The 24,927-nt window shown below is 55.3% G+C and overlaps 1 protein-coding gene across 1 annotated transcript in view; it reads right to left on the minus strand.

The window, feature by feature from the left end:
- Window positions 1-3,734: 3,734 nt before the first annotated feature.
- GSK3B (glycogen synthase kinase 3 beta) overlaps window positions 3,735-24,927 on the minus strand; it is a 22,599-nt gene continuing 1,406 nt past the window's right edge. Inside the window, 9 exon segments of the mRNA XM_075332725.1 lie at window positions 3,735-6,562; window positions 8,909-9,007; window positions 11,173-11,341; window positions 11,343-11,360; window positions 12,306-12,401; window positions 13,362-13,459; window positions 15,363-15,469; window positions 20,724-20,854; window positions 24,584-24,694. Coding sequence (XP_075188840.1) covers window positions 6,495-6,562; window positions 8,909-9,007; window positions 11,173-11,341; window positions 11,343-11,360; window positions 12,306-12,401; window positions 13,362-13,459; window positions 15,363-15,469; window positions 20,724-20,854; window positions 24,584-24,694 — 897 coding nt within the window. The 3' untranslated portion in view covers window positions 3,735-6,494.

A 24,927-nucleotide genomic window follows, 5' to 3' on the forward strand; every position in this document is an offset into this window, starting at 1 on the left:
CGGCTGCGAATGCTGGAGCAAACGACGCGCCGATAGCTTCATAGACAGATTTTAACCAAAGGTCCATCTGTCTGTCATTGGCATCCTTAAGTGAAGCGCCATCCTCCACTGCAACTATGGATCTAGCTGCAAGTTTGGAAATCGGGGGGTCTACCTTTGGACACTGTGTCCAGCGCTTGACCACCTCAGGGGGGAAAGGAAAACGTGTATCCTTAGAACGTTTAGAGAAACGCCTTTCTGGATGAGCGTCGTGTTTCTGGATTGACTCTCTGAAGTCAGAGTGATCCAAGAAAGCACTCAATTTACGCTTGGGATAGAGGAAACGAAACTTCTCCTGCTCTGCCGCTGCCTCTTCTGCAGAAGGAGCTGGGGGAGAAATATCCAACAGTCTATTGATGGCTGAGATAAGCTCGTTTACCATGGCGTCCCCATCCGGGGTATCCAGGTTGAGAGGGGTTCCAGGATAAGACTCCTGATCACTCTCTTCAGACGCATCACAGGGCGACTGATTGCGCTGAGACCCTGAGCAGTGTGATGACGTTGAGGGTCTTTCCCAGCGAGCTCGCTTAGGGTGGCTGGGGCTATCATCTGAGTCATAATACTCAGCCTGGGAAGCCGGGGACCCCCTTGCAGTCTGGATTAATTCCAACTGAGGGGGATTAGAGGACAGAGACCTCGCCGTGTCCATAGACTGAGCCCCAGTCATGGATTGCAAAGTTTCAAGGATTTTTGCCATAGTCACAGACATTCCATCAGCAAAAACTGCAAAGTCTGTCCCTGACACCGGGGCAGGACTTACAAGCGTCTCAGCCTGGGTCACTACCCCTCCGGACTCCGGCTGGCGAAGCAGCACCGGATCTGAGCATTGCACACAATGGGGGTCTTTGGAACCTGCTGGTAGAGCAGCCCCACATGCAGCACACGCAGTGTACACAGCCCTAGCCTTGGCAGCCTTGCGTTTTGTGGATGACATGTTGCTGCCTCCTCAGAGCGATCTGGGTATCCAGCCAGGAAGCGACCTCACAGTGCAAGAAATAAATAAATATATATATCTGGTGACACAGTACACCAATACACACTGAGGCACTAGAGGGGCCAGCTGAAATGCCGCTTACCGCCCGCTTAAGAGCGGGTGTGTGGTCGCCAAAAGCCCCCTAGTCCAGGTCTCCCAGAGCCTTGCGTCCTTCCTCTAGCCAGACTGCATGTAATGGCTGCCGGCGTCCTGAGAGAGAAGGGGGGGCGGGCCCTGGGCGTTCCTGACTAAGAGCGGGAAGCCTGCTTCCCTCTGTGCCTAGTGTGAGGGCTGGAGCATGTAAATCAGGCTCCAGCCCTCGTCGCTGCTGCGAAACAGCGTCTCTCCCCTACCCTGATTGACAGGGTGGGGGCGGGAACGAAGCGGAGCTAGGCCGCAAAAGCCGGGGACTGGATTTATAAACGCCGCCGCCGTAAAAGCGCGGTCGGCGTGTCCCCGGCGCACTACAAGTCACAGCAGCGCCGCCGGTCCAGTGGGGGTCGGCGCTGCGTTCCCACAACACAAAAGTCCCCCAGTAAACTGCAGGAACACCAACTCAATCGTTACGGTCCCCGGCGCACTACAACACCCAGCCAGCCCGGAGTGTGTCTGTGCCTGCCGGGGACACAGAGTACCTGTATGATGCAGGGCCTTGTCCCTGATTGTACTCCTGCTCCGTATCCATCAGGTGCTATGGGTCTGTGGATGGAGCCCGGCGTCAGAGCTTAGAGGCCGGCAGGATCCCACTTCCACAGAGCCCTACAAGGGGATGTGGAAGGAAAACAGCATGTGAGGCTCCAGCCCCTGTACCAGCAATAGGTACCTCAACCTTACAACACCATCCACGGGTGAGAAGGGAGCATGCTGGGGACACTATATGTGTCCTCTTTTCTTCCATCCGAAATAGTCAGCAGCTGCTGCTGACTAAAATCTGTGGAGCCATGCGTGGATGTCTGACCTCCTTCGCACAAAGCTTGAAAACTGGAGAACCCGTGATACCACGGGGGGGTATAGCCAGAAGGGGAGGGGCCTTGCACTTTTTAGTGTAGTGCTTTGTGTGGCCTCCGGAGGGCAGTAGCTATACCCCAATCGTCTGGGTCTCCCAATAGAGCGCTGAAGAAAAGCGGAAAATCCTGCAGTTTCCTCATGTGAGGAGATAATCACAGAGGACGACACAAGGAGCGCAACATTTAGGAAACTGTGTGTTCTCTAATTCTCATCTCCCGTGTACAGAGCTCAATGTGGGGGATAATACAGAGAAGCTCGTCCCCGAGATGGCAGATTAGCTTCTTGCTGGGAGTTGTAGTGCCTCTTGTCCTGTAGGATTCCTCCCTCATTAACCTTAGATTTGTGTAGGATCACATCATTGATGTGAATTAAGCACTAGAAGTCCCAGAGAAGGGTCATTGAACAATTCTACCTTTGGAACCCTCTGGAGCTCGAAATTCCTGGCACTTCTAGTGTTACGATATCGCTGCGCAGAATTGTGGATGCAGCTCTGGCTGTGAGTGGAGCACAGTATATAGTATATAGTACACGGACAGCCGCACTCTCGTTTGATTAATGATTTTGAGCTCCATAAAAAGGTTTTTTCTGTTACACGCTGTGAATTAATTATTCGTCGTTTTTCGCTCCCATCTGTTGAGTTTGGTCACCTGTAAGATGGAAAGTCAACACTGATGACAGCTGACCCGCCGCAGCAGGCGCTCGTACCGCCGGACACACAGACCCGCCGCAGCAGTCGCTCGCACCGCCAGACACACAGACCCGCCGCAGCAGTCGCTCGCACCGCCAGACACACAGACCCGCCGCAGCAGTCGCTCGCACCGCCAGACACACAGACCCGCCGCAGCAGTCGCTCGCACCGCCAGACACACAGACCCGCCGCAGCTGTCGCTCGCACCGCCAGACACACAGACCCGCCGCAGCCGTCGCTCGCACCGCCAGACACACAGACCCGCCGCAGCCGTCGCTCGCACCGCCAGACACACAGACCCGCCGCAGCCGTCGCTCGCACCGCCAGACACACAGACCCGCCGCAGCCGTCGCTCGCACCGCCGGACACACAGACCCGCCGCAGCCGTCGCTCGCACCGCCGGACACACAGACCCGCCGCAGCCGTCGCTCGCACCGCCAGACAGATGCGCTGCAGCCATCGCACGCGCCGGACAACACAGGCGCGCACGCACCGCACACAAGCCCGCTGCAGCCATCGCACGCACCGCACACAGGCCCGCTGCAGCCATCGCACGCACCGCACACAGGCCCGCTGCAGCCATCGCACGCACCGCACACAGGCCCGCTGCAGCCATCGCACGCACCGCACACAGGCCCGCTGCAGCCATCGCACGCACCGCACACAGGCCCGCTGCAGCCATCGCACGCACCGCACACAGGCCCGCTGCAGCCATCGCACGCACCGCACACAGGCCCGCTGCAGCCATCGCACACAGGCCCGCTGCAGCCATCGCACGCACCGCACACAGGCCCGCTGCAGCCATCGCACGCACCGCACACAGGCCCGCTGCAGCCATCGCACGCACCGCACACAGGCCCGCTGCAGCCATCGCACGCACCGCACACAGGCCCGCTGCAGCCATCGCACGCACCGCACACAGGCCCGCTGCAGCCATCGCACGCACCGCACACAGCATTTCACTCATTTTCTTCTCTTCTCTCCAATTTTGTATATTTTTCTTTTTTTATTATTTCATTTCCAGACTAAACCTACTTTTTTTTTTATTTAATGCAAATTACAGAGACCAGGTAACTATTTCCGGAATTGTGTCACACAGAACAAAATGTATTTACAAAGAGGGAAAGAAGGGGAGAGGGGGCTGCAGAGGCGGCAATAGGACATGAGGCATCAGAAGTGACAAAAAATTAAAAAAAATTATATATATATATTATAGCAGGTGACCGCGCCGCTGCCGGGGGTCAGAAATACAGGATCTGTTGTTTTCAGTCACAAAGGCATTCAAGTAGTAACGTCTCTGGGCGTGAATGCAGAATGGCGGCAGCCGGAGGGACGCAACTTCTCTGCACCCATGGGGGATGTTCCCGGCTGATTCAAGGTCGTCCATCAGAAAACACACGTAGAAGCGATTTTACAGGCAAAGCAAAAAATATATATATATGTATATATAGAATCTATAGAGAGAAATCACAGCTGCAGGCGACATTCGGCAGCGCCCGCCGGACGGCCCTTCTCAGCGCGGCAGGTAAGACTTCATCATCATACACATAAAAAAAATACAATTATTGCATTTTTTGCAAGTGACAAAAATAAAAAATAAAGAAAAAAAAAATAATGACATACAGCGAGTGACACAGCGGCGGACCCCCAGCTCCAGACGCCCTCCCCCCGCACGGCCGTCCATTACATGCACTGTGCTTTTATCTGGGGCGTTACATACGGGAAATGTCGACTCTGCGACACGGAGGAGAGAAGCGGGGCTGATCCAGACAGTATACAAAAAATATACATATATACGTCCACCTGATCATGGCTGGTGAGGGAGGGGGCCTGCAGCACATCAGGGGGGCTGGGTGCAGACAGAGGCCGAGCTCTTCCAACGCTCCACAGGAAATATGCCAAGTCTCAGATCACATCCAAAGCTGCATTCACAAATCTGCGGAGATCCCATAATGCACTGCATTATGAGCTCCCCCAACCCTGCTGTATTATCCTTCCCACAATGCAAAGCAGCAGAACATGCTCTGAGCATGCAAAATGCAGGGCAGGAGCTGCAGGGCCTGCAGCCTGAAAGCAAATCGGAAACTAGAACCATCTGGCTACAGCTTTGGGGGTGACTAGAGGACCGGACATGATGTGCACACTATGAAGGGGTTGGGGCCCTGTCCTGCCCCATTAATACTTAATCGACCCTTGGGAGGTCAGGGACCTGGACAAGGAGCAATAGACCCCGGGAGCGGCCTGGACAAGGAGCAATAGACCCCGGGAGCGGCCGCTCTGCTCCTTCCAGTACAGAGGAGCGAGGACACAGCGCTGCTCTGCCGCGCACACAAATGTACCGTAGCTCCAGGGACGGGCAGAGCGCCACCCCGTCTCTATCCACATATACAAAGGAGGCGGGAGCAGACAGCCTGGATCATCAGCAGCCATGATACGAGGGACTAGTCCCCATGCAGCTCCCAGCAGCGGACCCCGTATGACCCTGGAGACCCCGCGGCTTTACTGTAGGTGCCCCCCTTCATAGCAGCGGGTACAGCACTGCAGGGAGTTCAGTCCTTTATATTCCGGGGGCTTCATGGGACGGTACATGGCCAAGGGGTAAAGAACACGACACGGGGGCAATAATAGTCCAGCGCAGTGTTAATGCCCAAACGAGCCACCCGGGGGTCTCTGCCTTCCGTATGAGCGAACCAATCAGAGAAGCCAGGGACGCAGCCAGAAAAAGGCTCCCTTCACCCCCCCCCCCCCACCAGCATCCACCCCCTTTGAGTAAATTCGGCAAAATTTACAACGGGAAAGTAACAGGAAAACATAAAAACGGAGACAATGCAACCGATGGAGGGAAAATAAAAAAATATTAAAAAAACAAAGGAGTCTGGGCAGCTGGAGGACAGTGAGGGCGGCTGGAGGAGCGAGGAGGAGGAGAGGGCGGCTGGAGGAGGAGGAGAGGGCGGCTGGAGGAGGAGGAGAGGGCGGCGTGTGCAGCGAGGAGGAGGAGAGGGCGGCGTGCGCAGCGAGGAGGAGGAGAGGGCGGCGTGTGCAGCGAGGAGGAGAGGGCGGCGTGTGCAGCGAGGAGGAGGAGAGGGCGGCGTGTGCAGCGAGGAGGAGGAGAGGGCGGCGTGTGCAGCGAGGAGGAGGAGAGGGCGGCGTGTGCAGCGAGGAGGAGGAGAGGGCGGCGTGTGCAGCGAGGAGGAGGAGAGGGCGGCGTGTGCAGCGAGGAGGAGGAGAGGGCGGCCAGGGGTCTCATACAATAAGGCACTCCGAGATTCAATCCGGTGTGATGATGGGAGCGGCCGGCCCGAACCTGCTGAGCGCACAATGTACAGAGAAAGGAAATACGGGGGTCCGAGGGGTGACGAGCAGCCAATCAGCAATCGCTCTCTCCGGGGCCGCTGTGGGGGGAAACGTGGACCCCTCTCACCAAGGACACTCTTATAGAGTGAGATTAAAAGTAAAAAAAAAAAAGAAAAAAGAAAAAAGAAATTAATAATAAGCCGCGTCTTCCGCGATATTTATAGATATTTTACAAGGTTAAATAACAATAATAATAATTATAATAATAAAAAACTGAACCACTGAACCCCGGGCCCCGGCGGCGGCTGCGGCTGCACAGTTCATGTGTATATATAGAGATATATATATTTCTGTTATCTTGATAATGTGGCCAGTGTCTGGTGGAAGAGTCCGGAGCGGGGGGAGCGCGGCCCCTCTGTCGCTCGCTTTCCCGCCCTCTTGCTACTTTGCCTGTTTCCTTCTCTCCGTGCGCAGAACATGCTGATTATTGGCTCAGGTGGAGTTGGATGCGGAGGCGGAAGCGGAGGTGTTGGTCGGTCCGCGCTCCCCGGAGGTCGAGTCTAAACGAAGAATAGAAAGAAAATATTACAACCACCAGATGTGGCGGGGCGTGACCCTCACAGCGGGACGGGGACGGGGGGGGGGGGGGCGTAACCCTCACAGCGAGATGGGGGGACTGGGACGTGACCCTAACAGCTATAGCTCGATAGAGCATAAGACTCCTAATGTCAGGGTCGTGGGTTTGAGCCCCACGTTGGGCGCCAACTCATTTAGGTGTGCCCATCAAATCATGAGACAGTCTTAATTGTCTGTAGTCCAAATTATGAGTCTGATCTACGTTTGCCTCCAAAATTCACCGTGATCAAGACGGGGGGGCCTGGGTATGACCCTCACAGCAGGACGGGGGGGCCTGGGTATGACCCTCACAGCAGGACGGGGGGGCCTGGGTATGACCCTCACAGCAGGACGGGGGGGCCTGGGTATGACCCTCACAGAAGGACGGGGGGGCCTGGGTATGACCCTCACAGAAGGACGGGGGGGCCTGGGTATGACCCTCACAGAAGGACGGGGGGCCTGGGTATGACCCTCACAGAAGGACGGGGGGGCCTGGGTATGACCCTCACAGCAGGACGGGGGGGGCCTGGGTATGACCCTCACAGCAGGACGGGGGGGCCTGGGTATGACCCTCACAGCAGGACGGGGGGGCCTGGGTATGACCCTCACAGCAGGACGGGGGGGGCCTGGGTATGACCCTCACAGCAGGACGGGGGGCCTGGGTATGACCCTCACAGCAGGACGGGGGGGGCCTGGGTATGACCCTCACAGCAGGACGGGGGGGCCTGGGTATGACCCTCACAGTAGGACGGGGGGGCCTGGGTATGACCCTCACAGTAGGATGGGGACAGGAGTAACTAATCCAAATCAACACAAGTTCTGAATTACCTACTGCCCCCTTTTGTCCTCGACCACAAATCTCTCCAAACACCCTTTCCCCTGCACCACCAGGGCCGTACCCGGGAATATTCCCAGCTCAGACATTAATGGGAGATCTGTACCACTGCCACGGAAACCACGTTCCAGCCCCAGGCCACCAGGGACACTGACATGTCACCCTCTCTAGCCTGGACCACCAGGGACGCTGACATGTCCCCCTCTCTAGCCTGGACCACCAGGGACGCTGACATGTCCCCCTCTCTAGCCTGGACCACCAGGGACGCTGACATGTCCCCCTCTCTAGCCTGGACCACCAGGGACGCTGACATGTCCCCCTCTCTAGCCTGGACCACCAGGGACGCTGACATGTCCCCCTCTCTAGCCTGGACCACCAGGGACGCTGACATGTCCCCCTCTCTAGCCTGGACCACCAGGGACGCTGACATGTCCCCCTCTCTAGCCTGGACAACCAGGGACGCTGACATGTCCCCCTCTCTAGCCTGGACCACCAGGGACGCTGACATGTCCCCCTCTCTAGCCTGGACCACCAGGGACGCTGACATGTCCCCCTCTCTAGCCTGGACCACCAGGGACGCTGACATGTCCCCCTCTCTAGCCTGGACCACCAGGGACGCTGACATGTCCCCCTCTCAAGCCTGGACCACCTGGGACGCTGACATGTCACCCTCTCTAGCCTGGACCACCTGGGACGCTGACATGTCACCCTCTCTAGCCTGGACCACCAGGGACGCTGACATGTCACCCTCTCTAGCCTGGACCACCAGGGACGCTGACATGTCACCCTCTCTAGCCTGGACCACCAGGGACGCTGACATGCCACCCTCTCTAGCCTGGACCACCAGGGGCGCTGACATGTCACCCTCTCTAGCCTGGACCACCAGGGACGCTGACATGTCACCCTCTCTAGCCTGGACCACCAGGGACGCTGACATGCCACCCTCTCTAGCCTGGACCACCTGGGACGCTGACATGCCACCCTCTCTAGCCTGGACCACCAGGGGCGCTGACATGCCACCCTCTCTAGCCTGGACCACCAGGGGCGCTGACATGTCACCCTCTCTAGCCTGGACCACCAGGGGCGCTGACATGTCACCCTCTCTAGCCTGGACCACCAGGGACGCTGACATGTCACCCTCTCTAGCCTGGACCACCAGGGACGCTGACATGTCACCCTCTCTAGCCTGGACCACCTGGGACGCTGACATGTCACCCTCTCTAGCCTGGACCACCTGGGACGCTGACATGTCACCCTCTCTAGCCTGGACCACCTGGAGCCTCATCTGACTCCACATAGGAGGGAACGTGGCTCACCAGGATTAGATGTGGGAAATGATGGTCAATAAATCCACCTGCTTTAATGAACTGTGCCCCCGACATGTGTGATTACACGGCCCCATCAGGCGCCACACGACAACAGGCGCGGCGCAGCAGTAACGCAGCCGGACGCTCACCTGATGTCACCGCTGAACTCGTGGGGGTGGACACGGAGGCCTGATTCCGAGCGTGGGCCGGGATTAGGATGGACGATAGCGAAGGGTTACTGGACAGTTCTGTATGAAGGAAAGAAAGAGGACAAAAAGGGAAATAATCATCCCAGCACCACCAGGTCCAGCGAGCACCGAACAGAACCAACAGCTGTCACCAGAATAGAGAGCGCAGCTCTGGAGGATAATACAGGAGGTAACTCAGGATCAGTAATGTATGTACACAGTGACTGCACCAGCAGAATAGTGAGTGCAGCTCTGGAGTATAATACAGAAGGTAACTCAGGATCAGTAATGTAATGTATGTACACAGTGACTGCACCAACAGAATAGTGAGTGCAGCTCTGAAGTATAATACAGGAGGTAACTCAGGATCAGTAATATATGTACAAAGTGACTGCACCAGCAGAATAGTGAGTGCAGCTGTGGAGGATAATACAGGAGGTAACTCAGGATCAGTAATGTATGTACACAGTGACTGCACCAGCAGAATAGTGAGAGCAGCTGTGGAGTATAATACAGGAGGTAACTCAGGATCAGTAATGTAATGTATGTACACAGTGACTGCACCAACAGAATAGTGAGTGCAGCTCTGAAGTATAATACAGGAGGTAACTCAGGATCAGTAATATATGTACAAAGTGACTGCACCAGCAGAATAGTGAGTGCAGCTGTGGAGGATAATACAGGAGGTAACTCAGGATCAGTAATGTATATACACAGTGACTGCTCCAGCAGAATAGTGAGTGCAGCTCTGGAGTATAATACAGGAGGTAACTCAGGATCATTAATGTAATGTATGTACACAATGACTGCACCAGCAGAATAGTGAGTGCAGCTCTGGAGTATAATACAAGAGGTAACTCAGGATCAGTAATGTAATGTATGTACACAGTGACTGCACCAGCAGAATAGTGAGTGCAGCTCTGGAGTATAATACAGGGGGTAACTCAGGATCAGTAATGTATGTAGACAGTGACTGCACCAGCAGAATAGTGAGTGCAGCTCTGGAGGATAATACAGGAGGTAACTCAGGATCAGTAATGTAATGTGTGTACACAGTGACTGCACCAGCAGAATAGTGAGTGCAGCTCTGGAGTATAATACAGGAGGTAACTCAGGATCAGTAATGTAATGTATGTACACAGTGACTGCACCAGCAGAATAGTGAGTGCAGCTCTGCAGTATAATACAGGAGGTAACTCAGGATCAATAATGTATGTACACAGTGACTGCACCAGCAGAATAGTGAGTGCAGCTCTGAAGTATAATACAGGATGTAACTCAGGATCAGTAATGTAATGTATGTACACAGTGACTGCACCAGCAGAATAGTGAGTGCAGCTCTGGAGTATAATACAGGAGGTAACTCAGGATCAGTAATGTAATGTATGTACACAGTGACTGCACCAGCAGAATAGTGAGTGCAGCTCTGGTGTATAATACAGGAGGTAACTCAGGATCAGTAATGTAATGTATGTACACAGTGACTGCACCAGCAGAATAGTGAGTGCAGCTCTGAAGTATAATACAGGATGTAACTCAGGATCAGTAATGTAATGTATGTACACAGTGACTGCACCAGCAGAATAGTGAGTGCAGCTCTGGAGTATAATACAGGAGGTAACTCAGGATCAGTAATGTAATGTATGTACACAGTGACTGCACCAGCAGAATAGTGAGTGCAGCTCTGGAGTATAATATACAGGAGGTAACTCAGGATCAGTAATGTAATGTATGTACACAGTGACTGCACCAGCAGAATAGTGAGTGCAGCTGTGGAGTATAATACAGGAGGTAACTCAGGATCAGTAATGTAATGTATGTACACAGTGACTGCAGCAGCAGAATAGTGAGTGCAGCTGTGGAGTATAATACAGGAGGTAACTCAGGATCAGTAATGTAATGTATGTACACAGTGACTGCACCAGCAGAATAGTGAGTGCAGCTGTGGAGTATAATACAGGAGGTAACTCAGGATCAGTAATGTAATGTATGTACACAGTGACTGCAGCAGCAGAATAGTGAGTGCAGCTCTGGAGTATAATACAGGAGGTAACGCCGGATCAGTACAGACTACAGAGGAGTATTCCTGCAGCGCTCTTATTTTTGGAGCATTTCTACCATTTCTCGGCCCCTTTTCTAGCGGTGCGCTTGCTGAAGTTTGGGCGGGGGACCCCCTGCCCGTTCTGGCCCCGTCCCTGTCAGTGGCCCCGTGCCGTGGTATCTACCTTGAGTGGTAAAGTTAAACAGTGCAGGGAACTCTCGGCCGTTGGGGAGTTTGGGGTTGGGGTCTCGTAGCTCGTCAAAGAAAGAGTGTGCGCAGGCGTCCAGCGGGGTGAGGCGGGCGGTGGGGGTGTATTCCAGCAGCCGGCTGCACAGCGCTATGGCCTCCGGGGGGGGTCCGGGCTCTGAACACCTGCAAAAAGACATAACCCTTTAAAAATAAAAAAAAAAAAAAAATAGATCTGACTGAGTGTGCGGTTTGTGAATCCTTGTCATGGAACGGATGACATGGGAGGGGGCAATGAGATGGTGAGGATGGTGCAGGGGTACAGGTGACACCCCCATTACCCAAAGAGGGGGTCAGAGATCACTCTGGAACATCTCCCCCCCCCCCAGGCACACCTCCCCCCCCTCCCCCTCAGGCACATCTCCCCCCCAGGCACTTCTCCACTCTCCACCATGACACATCTCACCTCCTCCCCTCCCCTCCAGGCTCACCTCCCCCCCTCCCCCCCAGGCACTTCTCCACTCTCCACCATGACACATCTCACCTCCTCCCCTCCCCTCCAGGCTCACCTCCCCCCCTCCCCCCCAGGCACTTCTCCACTCTCCACTATGACACATCTCACCTCCTCCCCTCCCCTCCAGGCTCACCTCCCCCCGCAGGCTCACCTCCCCCCCCTCCCCCCCCAGGCACTTCTCCACTCTCCACCATGACACATCTCACCCCCCCCTCCGGCACACCTCCCCCCCCCTCCCCCCCAGGCACCCCTCCCCCCCCCCTCCCTGGCACACCTCCCCCCCCCTCCCCCCCAGGCACACCTCCCCCCCCGGCACACCTCCCCTCCAGGCACATCTCCCCCCTCCCCCCAGGCACATCTCCACTCTCCACCATGACACATCTCACCCCCGGCCCAGGGCCAGCACTAAAGCCAGGCCGACACACACACTGCATGCACCCTCCTTTAGGGGTCTCACACCCCTGAAGTGCCATGCAGAGGAGTTTGGGGGTCCGATGTATCACAAGCAGTTAGGGGGTCTCCCAGGAGGCATCAAAGGCCGTCGGTTGTCCCCTCCGGACCCCACCTCTAATGTCAGCGGTCATGGAGGTCGGGGGCAGCTCCTCTGAGGGTCTCACCTTAGTCCAGGGGTGCGCCTTTATCTGGGGGAACTTGAACTCTGTGTAGTTGGGGTTCATCTCTCTGATCTGCTCCCGTGTCGGGGTCCCCAGGACCTGCAACAAAACGCACAGATTAGACGATGGCCGGAGGTCCCAGAGCCGGCGGAGGGAGAGAGGCACGGGGCCAGAGGCGGCGGAGGGAGAGAGGCACGGGGCCAGAGGCGGCGGAGGGAGAGAGGCACGGGGCCAGAGGCGGCGGAGGGAGAGAGGCACGGGGCCAGAGGCGGCGGAGGGAGAGAGGCACGGGGCCAGAGGCGGCGGAGGGAGAGAGGCACGGGGCCAGAGGAGGCGGAGGGAGAGAGGCACGGGGCCAGAGGCGGCGGAGGGAGAGAGGCACGGGGCCAGAGGCGGCGGAGGGAGAGAGGCACGGGGCCAGAGGCGGCGGAGGGAGAGAGGCACGGGGCCAGAGGAGGCAGAGGGAGAGAGGCACGGGGCCAGAGGAGGCAGAGGGAGAGAGGCACAGGGCCTCACAGTATACAGGAGGCAGAGGCCGGGAGGTCACACAGTATACAGGAGGCAGAGGCCGGGAGGTCACACAGTATACAGGAGGCAGAGGCCGGGAGGTCACACAGTATACAGGAGGCAGAGGGCCGGGAGGTCACACAGTATACAGGAGGCAGAGGCCGGGAGGTCACACAGTATACAGGAGGCAGAGGCCGGGAGGTCACACAGTATACAGGAGGCAGAGGCCGGGAGGTCACACAGTATACAGGAGGCAGAGGCCGGGAGGTCACACAGTATACAGGAGGCAGAGGCCGGGAGGTCACACAGTATACAGGAGGCAGAGGCCGGGAGGTCACACAGTATACAGGAGGCAGAGGCCGGGAGGTCACACAGTATACAGGAGGCAGAGGCCGGGAGGTCACACAGTATACAGGAGGCAGAGGCCGGGAGGTCACAGTATACAGGAGGCAGAGGCCGGGAGGTCACAGTATACAGGAGGCAGAGGTCACACATTATACACATGACACGTCTAGGAGGCGGCCATTATGTGACGTCTTCGGATGCTTTCACCTTGATGATTTCCACCAGCTGGTCCACGCCGCTGTCCCCGGGGAAGATGGGCTGCCCCAGAAGCAGCTCTGCCAGCACGCAGCCCGCCGACCACACATCTGTGGGAGGAAAGAACAGTGGTCAGGAGTGACTGGTAGCAGTGGTGCCATCTGTGAGCATGGAGCCCGGTACATGCCCGGGTGATGCAGAGTCCCAGACCTGCACCGTCCTATGGTGCATTGCACCAGAAATGCAGCAAAGTGCAGCGCAGCAGATAGCGGGCAGGAGGCGCCGCAGCTCCAGAGGGGACTGCAGGCACGAGGCGCCGCACCTCCAGAGGGGACTGCAGGCAGGAGGCGCCACAGCTCCAGAGGGGACTGCAGGCACGAGGCGCCACAGCTCCAGAGGGGACTGCAGGCAGGAGGCGCCACAGCTCCAGAGGGGACTGCAGGCACGAGGCGCCACAGCTCCAGAGGGGACTGCAGGCACGAGGCGCCACAGCTCCAGAGGGGACTGCAGGCAGGAGGCGCCACAGCTCCAGAGGGGACTGCAGGCAGGAGGCGCCACAGCTCCAGAGGGGACTGCAGGCAGGAGGCGCCACAGCTCCAGAGGGGGACTGCAGGCAGGAGGCGCCGCAGCTCCAGAGGGGACTGCAGGCAGGAGGCGCCGCAGCTCCAGAGGGGACTGCAGGCAGGAGGCGCCGCAGCTCCAGAGGGGACTGCAGGCAGGAGGCGCCGCAGCTCCAGAGGGGACTGCAGGCAGGAGGCGCCACAGCTCCAGAGGGGACTGCAGGCACGAGGCGCCGCAGCTCCAGAGGGGACTGCAGGCACGAGGCGCCGCAGCTCCAGAGGGGACTGCAGGCAGGAGGCGCCGCAGCTCCAGAGGGGACTGCAGGCAGGAGGCGCCGCAGCTCCAGAGGGGACTGCAGGCAGGAGGCGCCGCAGCTCCAGAGGGGACTGCAGGCAGGAGGTGCCACAGCTCCAGAGGGGACTGCAGGCAGGAGGCGCCACAGCTCCAGAGGGGACTGCAGGCAGGGAGAGGACTCTACAAGCTGCCATTCTGCATTTACCGCTGCAGCGTCCCTGGGTATGAAGGGTGCGCAGGCCGCAGACAGATGGATGATTTACGTTACACAGGGTCAGCGATTATCCTATATTGTGCAGTGACCACTCGCCTGCCGGCTGCACAATTATTAGGGAGCGCAGCATTATTTGGGGTGTACGATCAGCTGTTTCTGCACCTAGTCCTAGATATCCTCAGATAAGACTGACTGTTCGGCATCTGGCTCTGGCAGGTGCCCTCCCCCGCTGTACAGGAAACTCCCCCGGTGAAGCCCTGCCCGGATCTACGGGGAACCTCCCCCGGTGAAGCCCTGCCCGGATCTACGGGAACCTCCCCCGGTGAAGCCCTGCCCGGATCTACGGGAACCTCCCCCGGTGAAGCCCTGCCCGGATCTACGGGAACCTCCCCCGGTGAAGCCCTGCCCGGATCTACGGGAAACTCCCCCGGTGAAGCCCTGCCCGGATCTACGGGAAACTCCCACGGTGAAGCCCTGCCCGGATCTACGGGAAACTCCCCCGGTGAAGCCCTGCCCGGATCTACAGGAAATATCCCCGGTGAAGCCCTGCCCGGATCTACAGGAAATTCCCCCGGTGAAGTCCTGCCCGGATCTACGGGAAACTCCCCCCGGTGAAGCCCTGCCCGGATCAACGGGAAACTCCCCCCGGTGAAGCCCTGCCCGGATCTACGGGAAACTCCCCCGGTGAAGCCCTGCCTGGATCTACGGGAAACTCCCCCGGTGAAGCCCTGCCTGGATCTACGGGGAACTCCCCCGGTGAGGGCCCTGCACGGATCTACGGGAAACTCCCTGCAGCCCTGCGTGGATCGGTAACACCTATATCACCCTCACCTTATCTGGCTAAATGAAGGTCAATGCAAGAGAAGCAGAAGACCCTAGATATTTGGTGAACGGCCGTCCCAACCCAGACCAGGCGCGGATGAGATGGTCGGACCCCCGCTTACCTATGCTGGAGGTGTAATCAGTGGCCCCAAAGATCAACTCTGGAGCCCTATAGTACCGAGAGCAAATGTAGGAGACGTTGGGCTCCCCGCGGACGAGCTGCTTCGCACTGTAAAGAAAGGAGAAAAGGGGATGAACAAAAGAGTGTGCGATATATGAAGTATATACTGCTCTCCTGTATACACCGTATATACCGCTCACATATCCCCCGAGTATAACGGAAATACGCTACTCACAAACAGGGATATTTGGCTTTCGGGTGCAATTTCAGGATGACCCTACAATGCCCTCTGACCTCAGGTGACCTTCATGTGACCTTCTCTAGTCCTCTGGATGCTCGGCTCCAGCTGTTCCATGTTTCAGTAGTTTTTGCACAATTTGCTGTTCTCTTCCAGGGACCGGTCAGGTCGTATTTTCATATTATACCGCCCCAATGTGTAAAAAAAAAAAATCCATGTATTCATCTTAAAAAAAGACTTTATATGCTGAGGTGAGTGCAGTAAATAGCTGAAGTTAGTCAAAGGGGCGGAGCTTCTGCTGGGATCAGTCACTGTCACTCGAGGTCAGGATTCTTTAACTTAGTGACGCCCCCAGCATTGTAATCTATTACACCACAGGTCCTTCCCCATCACGTCTCTGCTGAGCTCCGCCCATTATGGTCACATGATGGTGACATCAGCACAGGTCCTTCCCCATCACTTCTCTGCTGAGCTCCGCCCATTACAGTCACATGATGGTGACATCAGCACAGGTCCTTCACCCTCACTTCTCTGCTGAGCTCCGCCCATTATGGTCACATGATGGTGACATCAGCACAGGTCCTTCCCCATCACTTCTCTGCTGAGCTCCGCCCATTATGGTCACATGATTGTGACATCAGCACAGGTCCTTCACCACGTCTCTAATGCTGAGCTTCGGAGCTGAACATTGTAGAAGTAGTTGTGCAGGACCTGTACTGATGTCACCATCAAGTGACCGTAATGGGCGGAGCTCAGCAGAGAAGTGATGGGGAAGAACCTGTGCCGTCACCATCATGTGACCGTAATGGGCGGAGCTCAGCAGAGAAGTGATGGGGAAGAACCTGTGCCGTCACCATCATGTGACCGTAATGGGCGGAGCTCAGCAGAGAAGTGATGGGGAAGGACCTGTGCCGTCACCATCATGTGACCGTAATGGGCGGAGTTCAGCAGAGAAGTGATGGGGAAGGACCTGTGCCGTCACCATCATGTGACCGTAATGGGCGGAGCTCAGCAGAGAAGTGATGGGGAAGGACCTGTGCTGATGTCACCATCATGTGACCGTAATGGGCGGGGCTCAGCAGAGAAGTGATGGTGAAGGACCTGTGCTGTCCCCATCATGTGACCGTAATGGGCGGAGCTCAGCAGAGAAGTGATGATGAAGGACCTGTGCTGTCACCGTCATGTGACCGTAATGGGCGGAGCTCAGCAGAGAAGCGATGTGGAAGGACCTGTGCCGTCACCATCATGTGACCGTAATGGGCGGGGCTCAGAGAAGTGATGGTGAAGGACCTGTGCTGTCACCATCATGTGACCATAATGGGCGGAGCTCAGCAGAGAAGTGATGGGGAAGGACCTGTGCCGTCACCATCATGTGACCGTAATGGGCGGGGCTCAGAGAAGTGATGGTGAAGGACCTGTGCTGTCACCATCATGTGACCATAATGGGCGGAGCTCAGCAGAGAAGTGATGGGGAAGGACCTGTGCTGTCACCATCATGTGACCGTAATGGGCGGAGCTCAGCAGAGAAGTGATGGGGAAGAACCTGTGCTGTCACCATCATGTGACCGTAATGGGCGGAGCACAGCAGAGAAGTGATGGGGAAGGACCTGTGCTGTCACCATCATGTGACCGTAATGGGCAGGGCTCAGCAGAGAAGTGATGGGGAAGGACCTGTGCTGTCACCATCATGTGACCGTAATGGGCGGAGCTCAGCAGAGAAGTGATGGGGAAGGACCTGTGCTGATGTCACCATCATGTGACTAATGGGCGGAGCTCAGCAGAGAAGTGATGGGGAAGGACCTGTGCCGTCACCATCATGTGACCGTAATGGGCGGAGCTCAGCAGAGAAGTGATGGGGAAGGACCTGTGCTGTCACCATCATGTGACCGTAATGGGCGGAGCTCAGCAGAGAAGTGATGGGGAAGGACCTGTGCTGTCACCATCATGTGACCGTAATGGGCGGAGCTCAGCAGAGAAGTGATGGGGAAGAACCTGTGCCGTCACCATCATGTGACCGTAATGGGCGGAGCTCAGCAGAGACGTGATGGGGAAGGACCTGTGCTGATGTCACCATCATGTGACCGTAATGGGCGGAGCTCAGCAAGAGACGTGATGGGGAAGGACCTGTGCTGATGTCACCATCATGTGACCGTAATGGGCGGAGCTCAGCAGAGACGTGATGGGGAAGGACCTGTGCTGATGTCACCATCATGTGACCGTAATGGGCGGAGCTCAGCAGAGAAGTGATGGTGAAGGACCTGTGGTGTAATAGATTACAATGCTGGGGGCGTGAAGTAAAAAAAGAATCCTGCCTGACCTTGAGTGACAGTGACTGATCCCTGCTGTCACCTAGGCAAGGGGTCCCCAACCCGTCGCTCGCGAGTCACATGTGGCTCGCCGTCGGTCACCGGGAATGTACAGGGCCGCGGAACCATCTGTTTCTCAGGGCCAACAGTTATTGGTGGGCAGAGTGGGCAGCTGATCCAGGGGCCCCACGCTCTGAGGAGCCCCCAGCCTTTCACTCAAACGTCAGTGATCGTACAAGCTCTGTACTATCGCTGAAGTTTCCGCAGTTGCAGAAGGACCTTTGGTGACATCAGTCATGTGACTCCCCTAAGGTCCTAACACTGCACGAGTCCAGGACCTGGAGACCCCGCCTCTATTCAAATGTACATGCGTCTTTCAGGCGCATACATCTGAACAGTGCGGGGACAGGACTGAGGTAGAGGAGCTCCTCAGCACCGCGACATACCGTCATCGCGGCACCGGGACATACAGTCATCGCGGCACCGCGACATACCGTCATCGCGGCACCGCGACATACCGTCATCACCAGGGCTGCAGAGAAGAGGAGGAGGACAAGCAGGCACAGGTAAATGCTTCAGAGGAGCCGAAGAGGACGCTGTGGTGGGGGAGGAGCGGTGTTACTTTACATGGGACATTATGGGGCAGTGGGGGACATTATGAAGCAAATTGGGCCATTATGGGGAAATGAGGGACATTATAGAGTAAATTGGGACAGTGTGGGTCAATAAAGGACCTTTTGGGGCAATGGTGTAAATTATGAGGCAAATTGGGTCATTGTGGAGCAAAGGGGGGAATTATGGGGTAATGAGGAAGGGGATTGCGAGAGGCGGCGCAGTATAATGAGGATCAGGGGAGACTTTATGCAGAGAGTATGGGGGAGATATTATAGAAAGGGCAAGGTTTGGGGGGACATTATGGAAAGGGGCACTTTGTGGGGCTATTTTCATAGGAGCAGTGTGGAGGGATATTTTGTGCAGGAAGCAATTAACAACCCCTTCTGATTCCACTTGTTTCCCCCAGACATTATTAAATAAAAGGGGCCAGAATGAGGGACAAAATTACTATATGGGGCCAGAATGAGAGGTGTACATTATTAGTTTATGGAGGCACATGGGGCATAATTACTGTAGGGGCAAATTAGGGGAGATTATTACTGATGAAATATAAGTTAATTTTGAGGATACGGTCTTCCATGGGGGAACAAGGGTCTGAGTATACAACCATTGGTGTTGAATGTTTCAATAAATTGTCTGAAATGTGGACGCTCCTCATTGCTGCTTCTACCACCGCCGCCGCCTGTCCCGACAAAATATCCAAAGTGTGAACTCCTGAAAGCGAAATATCCCCAACTTGTATGAAGACATAGTATATACCAGTCATGAATGGCTCTCCTCATCCGTGTCCTCAGGAGCTCCAGACGACACAATGTATAGCTCCCCTCATCTGTGTCCTCAGGAGCTCCAGACGACACAATGTATAGCTCCCCTCATCTGTGTCCTCAGGAGCTCCAGACGACACAATGTATAGCTCCCCTCATCTGTGTCCTCAGGAGCTCAGACGACACAATATATAGCTCCCCTCATCTGTGTTCTCAGGAGCTCCAGACGACACAATATATAGCTCCCCTCATCTGTGTCCTCAGGAGCTCCAGACGACACAATGTATAGCTCCCCTCATCTGTGTTCTCAGGAGCTCCAGACGACACAATGTATAGCTCCCCTCATCGGTGTCCTCAGGAGCTCCAGACGACACAATGTATAGCTCCCCTCATCTGTGTTCTCAGGAGCTCCAGACGACACAATATATAGCTCCCCTCATCTGTGTCCTCAGGAGCTCCAGACGACACAATGTATAGCTCCCCTCATCTGTGTCCTCAGGAGCTCCAGACGACACAATGTATAGCTCCCCTCATCTGTGTCCTCAGGAGCTCCAGACGACACAATATATAGCTCCCCTCATCTGTGTTCTCAGGAGCTCCAGACGACACAATATATAGCTCCCCTCATCTGTGTCCTCAGGAGCTCCAGACGACACAATGTATAGCTCCCCTCATCTGTGTCCTCAGGAGCTCCAGACGACACAATGTATAGCTCCCCTCATCTGTGTCTCAGGAGCTCCAGACGACACAATATATAGCTCCCCTCATCTGTGTCCTCAGGAGCTCCAGACGACACAATGTATAGCTCCCCTCATCTGTGTCCTCAGGAGCTCCAGACGACACAATATATAGCTCCCCTCATCTGTGTTCTCAGGAGCTCCAGACGACACAATGTATAGCTCCCCTCATCTGTGTTCTCAGGAGCTCCAGACGACACAATGTATAGCTCCCCTCATCTGTGTCCTCAGGAGCTCCAGACGACAGAATGTATAGCTCCCCTCATCTGTGTTCTCAGGAGCTCCAGACGACACAATGTATAGCTCCCCTCATCTGTGTTCTCAGGAGCTCCAGACGACACAATGTATAGCTCCCCCTCATCGGTGTCCTCAGGAGCTCCAGACGACACAATGTATAGCTCCCCTCATGTGTGTCCTCAGGCGCTCCAGACGACACAATGTATAGGTCCCCTCATCTGTGTCCTCAGGAGCTCCAGACGACACAATATATAGCTCCCCTCATCTGTGTCCTCAGGAGCTCCAGACGACACAATGTATAGCTCCCCTCATCTGTGTCCTCAGGCGCTCCAGACGACAATGTATAGCTCATATCATCGCCGTCTCTCCATAGGTCTTACACCAGTTTCTGGATACTGAGCTACGGGCACAGCACGGACACAGCACAGATGGGATCGGGGTGATGTAACGAGCGCTGGCTCTCACCTGCCAAAGTCACAAAGCTTCAGCACCGCGGTATCGGGGTCCAGCAGCAGGTTCTGTGGCTTGATGTCCCGATGGCAGATCCCAAAGGAATGGATGTAGGCTAAACTGCGAAACAGCTGATACATGTACAACTACGGAGAGAAGACATGGGAGAGCGTCACTGGAGCGTATGCAGCCCCCCCGCCATACTCAGAGTGCCACCCTCCCCCGCATCTCCGAAATAGTGCCGAGCGGTATCCTCACCCACCTGACCCCCGCAAAACTGTCCAAAAATAACCCCTCAACCCCCGCAATACTGTCCAAAAATAACCCCTCAACCCCCCCAATACCGTCCATAAATAACCCCTCAACACCCCCAATACTGTCCAAAAATAACCCCTCAACCACCGCAATACTGTCCAAAAATAACCCCTCAACCCCCCCAATACTGTCCATAAATAACCCCTCAACCCCCGCAATTCTGTCCAAAAATAACCCCTCAACCCCCCCAATACTGTCCATAAATAACCCCTCAACCCCCGCAATACTGTCCAAAAATAACCCCTCAACCCCCCCAATACTGTCCATAAATAACCCCTCAACACCCCCAATACTGTCCAAAAATAACGCCTCAACCCCCGCAATACTGTCCAAAAATAACCCCTCAACCCCCCCAATTACTGTCCATAAATAACCCCTCAACCCCCCCAATACTGTCCAAAAATAACGCCTCAACCCCCGCCAAACTGTCCATAAATAACCCCTCAGCCCCCGCAATACTGTCCAAAAATAACCTCTTGACCCCGGCCTGTTTACACCTTCCTGACTGGCCATTATTCTGCCCGGTGTCACTTTATGAGATTATATCTCCGAAGCTTCTGCGGATCCCGGTGACTCTGACATGTTTTTTCGTGACACATCGGACTTCACGATAGCGGTAAATTTAGGGCGAGATTTTTTCTATTCATTTGTGAAAATATCAGAAATTTTAAGAACGTTTTGCAATTTTCAAACTTTGAATTTCTCCGCCCTTAAACTGGAGAATTATGTACAGCGATACCCCCACAAGTGGTGGGAATCTACTGTTTGGGAGCACAGCGGGGTTCGGAAGGGAAGGAACGCCATTTTACTTTTAAAATTGTCGGGAATAGATAGTGGACGCTGTTTCAGGTTTGAAGACTCCCTGAGGTGCCTAAACAATGGAGCTCCCCCACAAGTGACCCCATTTTGGAAACTAGACCACTTAAGAAATGTATCTAGATGGTTGATGAGCACCGGGATCCCTGGGGGCTTCACAGGAGTTTATAACGTTGAGCTGTGTAAATGCACAATACATTTTAAACAACATAACTGTTACTTTAACCCCAAATTTTTACTTTTCACAAGTGTACGAGGAGATAATGGACCATACAATGTGCTGTGCAATTTCTCAGGAGTACGCTTGTACCCCATATGTGGTGGAAAACTACTTTTGAGGGACAATAGAGAGTAAAGAAGGGGGCAGAACGCCATATTGGAGTGCAGATTTAGATGGAATGGTTTGTGGGTGTCATGTCCCATTGGCAGAGCCCCCGAGGTGCCAGAGCAGCAGAAACCCCCCACAAGTGACCCCGTTTTACAAACTTCACCCCTCATTGAATTCATCCAGGGGTGCAGTGAGCATACTGACACATTTTTATGCTATTGGGCAGTGAACAAAAATAAATACATTTTTAAAATGTGGTTTTAACCCCAGATTTCCAATTTTCCTAAGGGGAATACGTACAACAGGTCCCATAATGTGTTACATAATTTCTCCTGAATGTGGCAATGCCCCACATGTGACTGCACAGTGCTGTTGGGCCGCATCGCAGGGCTCAGGATGGATTTGTCTTTTGGAGCACCGATTTTCATAGAATAATTTGTGGACTCCACTTGCAGAGCCCCTCAGTGCCAGAACAACAGAAACCCCCTCGAGTGACCAAATTTCGGAAATTACACCCCTCTGGAAATTTATTTATGGGAGTAGTGCCAATTTAGTCTTTGGAAAAACACCCATAGTGTCAAACACAGTGAATGTTGCAAAATGTAAAAACTGTAAATAAGTCCTTGTTGTGCCCAATACATTGTAGTGCCCAGCTCGTGCTTCTGGAGACCTCCACCCCGCACCTCAATAATGCCAAACATATGGACGCTAACTGTGGTTTAGTCACATTGTGGGGCTCAGAAGGGAGGGGGGCATTTAGATTTGAGAGCGCAAATTTTACAGTTTTTCTTTTTTTTGAGGGGGGAGCCATAGTGTTTTTCCAGAGCCTTTGTGCTACCAGTAACATGGAAGCCCCCTATATTCAGATGACGGACCTGAGTGAGGACTTTTGTCTTTGTGGGTTGAGTTGAATACTATTTGGTGGTGATTTTGGTACACAGCATTTTGGATCAGGTCACATTTATCCTGTGCTCTACGCTGAGCGCTTACATCGGGGTTTCCATCTACATAAATACGTGATTCAGGTGAAACCCCCAATAGATCCATCCACTAATGAGGCAGAAGAGTTACTCCGGACTCTGTTCAGCGGTGTCCGTCTTGATGACCGCACTTTTGTGCACGCCTAAAAAGAGGCGTAAAAAGATGAACACTGCCGGATCACAGGCCAGACGTGCGGTCACAGTGACCCCCTCTGCCTCATTACAGGGAATCTTTAGTTGGGAATTTTGTCACAGTTTTCAGAGATTAACACGTAATCCCCAGGTGTAAGCGCTCAGCGTAGAGCGCAGGATAAATGTGAGCCGCACCATGCTGCGAGCTAAGAAAGGCAGAATGAACAGATCAACAGCGGGTGAAGAATTGGCTTTGTTTATTTTTACACCGCTCACTGTGCAGTATAAGTGATCTGGCGGCTTTATTCTTCGGGTCAGTAGGATTATAGCGATACCAGATTAATATACTTCATGTCTTGCTGATTTTACACCATAAAAATCTATTGGAGTTTCTGCATTGCTGTATTCTGAAAGCTGTAGCTTTTTTTTATCTATCCGCTGATGGAGCTGTATGGCGGTTGTTTTTTGTGGGACAAAATAACGTTTTCAGCGGCAGCATTGTTAGTTGTATGTGACTTTTAGATTCAAGATCACCAGGATATACTGGGTACTGCCGACATCAGGAAGGGGCTAACACGATGACCCCGCCACGCCGGCCACAGACACCCTGCCACAGACACCCCGCCACACACACCCCCGCCACACACACCCCGCCACGCCGGCCACAGACAACCCCGCCACGCCGGCCACAGACAACCCGCCACAGACAACCCGCCACGCCGGCCACACACACCCCGCCACACACACCCCGCCACACACACCCCGCCACGCCGGCCACAGACACCCCCCGCCACACACACCCCGCCACGCCGGCCACAGACACCCCGCCACACACACCCCGCCACGCCGGCCACAGACAACCCGCCACGCCGGCCACAGACAACCCGCCACGCCGGCCACAGACACCCCGCCACGCCGGCCACAGACACCCCGCCAGACACCCCGCCACGCCGGCCACCGACAACCCGCCACAGACAACCCGCCACGCCGGCCACAGACAACCCGCCACGCCGGCCACAGACAACCCGCCACGCCGGCCACAGACAACCCGCCACGCCGGCCACAGACAACCCGCCACGCCGGCCACAGACAACCCGCCACGCCGGCCACAGACAACCCGCCACGCCGGCCACAGACAACCCGCCACGCCGGCCACAGACAACCCGCCACGCCGGCCACAGACAACCCGGCCTCTCGGCTTGGTCAGGACAATCCTGTGATGGCAACTTCCCAGGCCGATGTTCCGCTCCATGTGATGCCCAGACCCATCACCCGCCCTGGTGAGGCTGCTCCATATACTTCACCTTCACGTAGATCATGGGCAGCGCCTGCTTGGCCCGACTGTAATGTCTGGCCACTCGGTACACCGTCTCCGGGACGTAGTCCAGCACCAGGTTCAGGTACACCTCGTCCTTCTACAGAAGAAGAAAACAGCATGAGAACCAACACCGGAGAGGACGGATAATCAGGGGAACAGGGAGGGCGAGGGATAAAGGGGGCGGGGGATAAAGGGTGGGGGGGAGGGAAGAAGGTAGGGCAGGGGATAATGGGTGAGGAGGGGGGGCAGGGGATAAAGGGTGAGGGGGGGAGGGCAGGGGATAAAGGGTGAGGAGGGGGGGGCAGGGGATAAAGGGTGAGGAGGGGGGGG

Source organism: Anomaloglossus baeobatrachus, chromosome 2, assembly GCF_048569485.1.
Source record: "Anomaloglossus baeobatrachus isolate aAnoBae1 chromosome 2, aAnoBae1.hap1, whole genome shotgun sequence".
NCBI lineage: Eukaryota > Metazoa > Chordata > Amphibia > Anura > Aromobatidae > Anomaloglossus > Anomaloglossus baeobatrachus.